The sequence below is a fragment of the Arachis ipaensis genome, chromosome B08, assembly GCF_000816755.2.
Source record: "Arachis ipaensis cultivar K30076 chromosome B08, Araip1.1, whole genome shotgun sequence".
In the NCBI taxonomy this organism is placed as follows: domain Eukaryota; kingdom Viridiplantae; phylum Streptophyta; class Magnoliopsida; order Fabales; family Fabaceae; genus Arachis; species Arachis ipaensis.
Genome location: NC_029792.2, coordinates 5,806,607 through 5,812,141, shown reverse-complemented (window position 1 = coordinate 5,812,141; position 5,535 = coordinate 5,806,607). Strand labels below are relative to the sequence as shown.

At 34.6% G+C, this 5,535-nt stretch overlaps 2 protein-coding genes across 2 annotated transcripts in view; both read right to left on the bottom strand.

Annotated features, from left to right (window-relative positions):
- Window positions 787-3,749, bottom strand: LOC107614459 (intracellular protein transport protein USO1). Its single transcript, XM_016316660.2, has 3 exons — window positions 2,709-3,749; window positions 2,492-2,617; window positions 787-2,295 (listed from the first exon to the last, which is right to left on the bottom strand). The coding sequence occupies exons 1-3, from the start codon at window positions 3,120-3,122 to the stop codon at window positions 970-972; spliced, it is 1,866 nt and encodes a 621-aa protein (XP_016172146.1). The 5' UTR covers window positions 3,123-3,749; the 3' UTR covers window positions 787-969.
- Window positions 4,680-5,535, bottom strand: part of LOC107613924 (photosystem I subunit O) — a 2,002-nt gene continuing 1,146 nt past the window's right edge. Inside the window, exon 4 of the mRNA XM_016316126.2 lies at window positions 4,680-4,979. Within this exon, the coding sequence (XP_016171612.1) occupies window positions 4,889-4,979 (91 nt within the window). The 3' untranslated portion in view covers window positions 4,680-4,888. The remainder of the gene's footprint in view (window positions 4,980-5,535) is intronic.

The following is a 5,535-nucleotide window of genomic DNA, read 5'->3' as shown; positions in this document are numbered from 1 at the left end:
GATTCGTGATTATACTTTAATTTTAAAATTTAGTTAGTACTTATTTTTCTATATTTTTTAAGTGAATTTCATCATTTAAAATTATGAGAAAGTCTAGGGAGCCAGCAGATTTTGTGGTTTTTAGCCATCAATTAACCATCAATGATTTTTTTAATGGTGTGAAATTGTATCTAATGGTGTAGAATCATTCAATTTCTTTTTAATGGTTAAGTGCTGGCCAGAATTTAACAAAAGTGCTGATCCCTTAGCACTCCTCTAAAATTATTGTTAAAAAAATTTGGAGATTTTTTCATACTAATATTCAAAAAAATAATACATTTTATCTTTAAATTTGTGTTTTTTAATTAATATTGTGTAATACTAATTATAAATTAATTTATTTATTTTTAATAAAAATGATAAAATTAGAAAAGAAATACAAAGATATATGAAATTATAATTTATAAAAAATATGTTTAATATTCGCTACTANNNATTTAAAAAATAAATTCAATATATATTTAAGATCTAAATCAAGACAAATCTAGTCCACATCATGAATATCCGTGCCCTGGCATATGTAAAAGTAAAATATACCTGGTGAGAATGTATTTTACCCTACAAAATGGTTGATCCAGGATAAGGCGGCAGATGGAAAGTATTCAATAATATGAAGTGATGTGTCAGCCTGTGACACCCACTACTTTTCTCATCCAACTCACTTGTCTTCTCACTTCTCACACTACCATCACCAATATACTACTTTGCTCTTTTCTTATTTTGATTAATTAATTAACTAAATAAGGAGATCCAAAACTGCTAGCATTTCAATTGTAGTCAATACTTACATTTTGTTGTTGCTATCACTTAATTAAGACACAGTGACATTGAAAAAGCCTTGAACATCATTCAAGAGAAATAGAAAACAGTTTCAGACACAAATGGCATAATCTATCTGTATGAATATGATGCTAAACTACCAAAACTCTTTTAACACATGAATTTTCTTCCAGCAACTTCTTGCTTCAGATTGTGTCCCTCAGCTTCACCATTAATACACTGCAAATTCAATGGTTGAACTCTTCCTTTAGCAGGACTAACACATGATAAACAATCTCTAAGACTAGTGATTGGCACATTGCCCTCATTTTCTTCCTCCTCCTCATCATAATCATCTTGTCTCTCAGCTCCATATAGAAATTCAGTTGACTTTTCTCCATTACACTGATCAGAACTTCCCTGAATGTTTATAGTAACAATGTCCCTCTTCTTACAACTAGAACTACCCTTGTTGAAGCAAATACTTCCCCACTGAATTTTCTCAGAGATAGATCTCCTCCCTCTATCTTTTTCAACTGAAACTCTTTCTTGAGCATCATTTTCACAAGCATAACTCCACTTGTAGCTCTTATTATCATTGTCCATGTTCAATTCTATGGACTGAAGATCACTATCATCTCCATCATCTAAACCATTATAGTCTTTCACTGGATTTTGGAATTCCCAGCATGATGTGTTTAAATAAGACTCAAGATCCTTGAATCTTTTCAACTCAGGATTAACATCAACATCACCATTTTCTTCTTCTTTAGTCCTGATGAATCCCTCAAGCTCATTTCTCAGATTTTCCAACAGAGCATTTTTCTCCTCAAATTGATACTTAGCCTCTGAGAGCTTCATCTGAACTCTCTCCTCGCGCAAAATATCAGCTAGCTGAAGCATCTCCCTCTCCTTTTCAACCTCTTGGCGGACTTTAGCTGATTCCCTCTTGAGCTTCTCTACCTGTTCTCTGTCCTCCCCAATGCCTTTGGCTAGTTCATCACAAACTTGCTGCAAAATCTCTTTGGCCCTTTTCTCCCTTTCAAGATCTTTGGAAACTTTTAAGTAGGAGGCTTTTGCACCAGCCATTTCTCTGGCAATCTTCTTGTTTAACTTCTCTGTTTGCCTTCTTAACTTCTTCTCCACCTCAAGATCTTGTGCTATACTTGTTATTGCTTCGCGGATCCTTTCTCGTTCTCTTCTTCTCCAGGCAGCCTTCTCTTCTGCAAAATTCTTCATGAGACACTCCATGTCATTCTGGTTTGAGCCCTGATCTTGGATCAGTTGATCGATTTGGTTGCGCACGCGATCAAGCTCACTGCGCATTGCCAAGATGAGGGGTATGCTTGATGACTGCTGCTCTTGAATGCACATATCATTCAACACCTTTAGCAGCTTCTTGCATGTAGATATTCCATTTCTAGCTTCCTTCATAGGGTTCTTGAATCCAACCCTGCATTTAGCACAATTCTTCTTGTTTCTTATCTGATTCCCTTCCTGTTGAACATTTCAAACATTAATTATTGGTAAGAATCTTCAAGCACTATGCAGAATACAACCCTCAATTATTGAACCAGATCTAGATATATGCTTTTGGATCATGCTATTAGCTTCCCAATGAAACCAAAATTTCATGTGAATGGCATAGCAATTTTGAAATTGATGATTCTGAGACAAATTTGTGTGCTGATACCTCAATGAAATTGAGAGTAGAATGAGCATCATCCATGCCCTCCAAGAAGTAATTAGCCAAGTGAAATTGATGAGATGAGGCTGAAACTCTTCTTTTGCATTTCTTATTTTCCAACCTTTCAATTCCCTGTCACAAACAATTATAGAAACAAGAAACCTACTTCATGCTAAACCCATTACTAACTATCCTTCCAAAAAAAAGTTAAAAAAAGAATTACCTCATAGAAATGAGTATATGATGGATCTGAGATACGTGGCTTCAATAATCCTGATCTCAATAAGCCAACACTTTTATCCTTTATGGCTTTGATTGGCTCGGACTCAAGCTCCTTCTCCACCCTTGAAGGTGGCAAATCATTGATTTCCCATAGAGTAGCAGCGAGTTTCCTTGCAGACATATACAGTTCCCTCTCTTTAGAGGGTACCCCATGAAGAAGATGCGCGGCCATAGAAGGTGACCTTGTTTTCCTGGTTTTCCTAACCAAAATAGCTCTCTTGAAAGGGTAGCTTCCCACCAAAGAGGAAGAAGAAGAAGAGTTGGTGGTAGAGGAGAAAGAACAGGCTCGCTTCCTGATGATACTGTTGTTGTGGTTATTCTTGTGTTTGAGATTACTTGTGTGGCACGAAGACATAGTTTGAAGAAAGAAGATGGTGTTTAAGCGCTAATGTTGAGGGAGCAATGATGATTTTTGATTTGGACAAGGAACGAGGGAAGTATGTTTAATTAACTGCAGAGAGTTCATAGTAGTAATAGTAGGTGATGGAAGCATCATGTGTCTCTTTCCAATGGGTGAGAGAACTTTTAGACCTTAAATTTAGCGAAGTGGGTCATCCAAAGATCCTTCCATATATATACTTTCCTTTCTTTCTTTCTTTCTTTCTTTCTCCTTATTCCCATTCTATGGCGTCATATATATTTGAATCTGTAAATGCTACATAGAACCTGCTGTCATATTCAGATACGTTTTGATGGAAAGAGGAAAGGTGTGAAGAACAAGGAGAGGATGAAGAAAAAGGACACTGTTTATTGGTCGTTAATGACTTGAGAAAGAAAATGCTATTCACTTAAAAAGACGTTAATGGATGACGTGGCAGATCCAATCAGGGACGTGCATGTGAGTCCGTTCCCTTCTTAAACATTAAAATTTACGTTGTGTCTTCACTCTTCACTCTTGGTTCTAGTATGTTTTGATTGATTCATTTAATTTGTGAAAGAAAGGATATGTAATTAACGTAATGACACATTTCTAGTATGTTTTGATTGATTCATTGAATGCTATAAGCGATGATTTGATGGAAATTAAGAGAGATTATTGTAGCTAAATCCAAAATTAGAATCAATCATGGCACTATTATTGTTATTATGAAAATAAAGTGAAGAACTTGCCATAACTCAAAGGGCACGAGGTGGGGCCCACCAAAGGGCACAATAATGTTTGGACTTTGGAAAGTCATGGCTGGATTTTAGAGGTTTATTTATTATTATTATTGAAGAAATGAATGGAATGGTCGTAAAGTAAACAAACACAGTGGCCTCATGGGTGTGATGCATGGAGGACCCCGCCACCACCCCAATTTGGTTCTCTTGCCGATTTGGTCACTCCATTCTTTTGATCCTTTCTCTTGCTAGGGAAACATACTATGTGGTTATTACTTGTCCTATCTCCACTCTGCCATCACTATTCAAGTACCAAGGTAGGGTACTTCCATTTCCATATTCTTTTTTCTTTTTTTATTCCCTTCTTTTAAATTCTACTAATCATATTCTAAAAGGTCACTACTCATCATATCATATTATTCTTAACAGTAATTTTTTTTTCTTTCATGTTATATTTGCAAAAGGCCCATACCTACATAGGCATTATTGGACACAAGAAAATATGTGGCTAGGGAAGTGGAATACGTTGACATTAGCGCTTGGTGACATTATTAAGATAAGAAAGAAAAACAAGTTTATTGATTATTAAAAGTTGCAAAAGAGATAAATTTGGGCACGTTCGTAACTCACATGTTCAGGTTGCAGAAAGACGTCATTAATTATTTTACAAACATTGCCAACAAGGCAAATAAGATATGCTCACCATTATGTTTTATTCCTTCACAACATGCTATGAATGTATAGTTAAATGAATTAATTAATTTAAAAATTGCAGGCCTAGCATGAGACATTAGCATAATTAGAGCTGAAAAGTAAAACAATAGAGGGAGGGTTGGGTATATTATATTACACACACCATTTTTTCCAAAGTAACAAAGAAGAAGGAAAAGGCTAAGAGAAGAAGGAATCAGAATCCAGTAGATTACGTTACATTAAATTACAAGTCCAAAAACAAGAAGAAAAAGGAAAAGGGGGAATATATATATATAGGGTAGGAGTAGGTCATAAAAGTTGGGGAATTCAAAAGTAGTCTTCAGTCCTTCCCTTGAATCCAATTTGGCCAAAGGTGAGGCAGATGAAGAGGCCCAGGTGCCACGTAACCAGCCACAACCTGCACATCATTAAGCAAAGTTCTTAAATTAGATATATGTCAGATACAATGACGGTGAGCCTTCAAATCTACTCAAATTATTGTATATGCCTAAATAAATGACAATTTTTAAAATCTAGACGAATTTAGATCCTCTAAAATTTACATTTTATTTTAGAGAATAAAATGTGATCTTTTATTTTTGAATAGTTTCTCTTTCATATTTATTCTTGATCCCACCTATAAAATTAACAGTGAGAGATCACACTTTACTTTCTAAAGTGAAATCGAAACTTTAAAGAATTCAAATCCAATTAAGACTATGCTGATGTGAGGAGATATGACTTGCTACTTGTTACTAATAGTAACTAGTATTAATTTCGGAGTCAATGCACATTGAATTTTTTTTTAACTGAGATATTTTTTAAATAAATTAGTGACTTAACTATTAAATTAATTTAATTATTTTTTTTATAAATTTTTTATGATATTTTCTAATTCAGCAAGACAAAGATTAATTTGTCACGGATCAGAACTTCATTTAGAGTTTGTTATTAGCTAATGAGTTGTTATATGC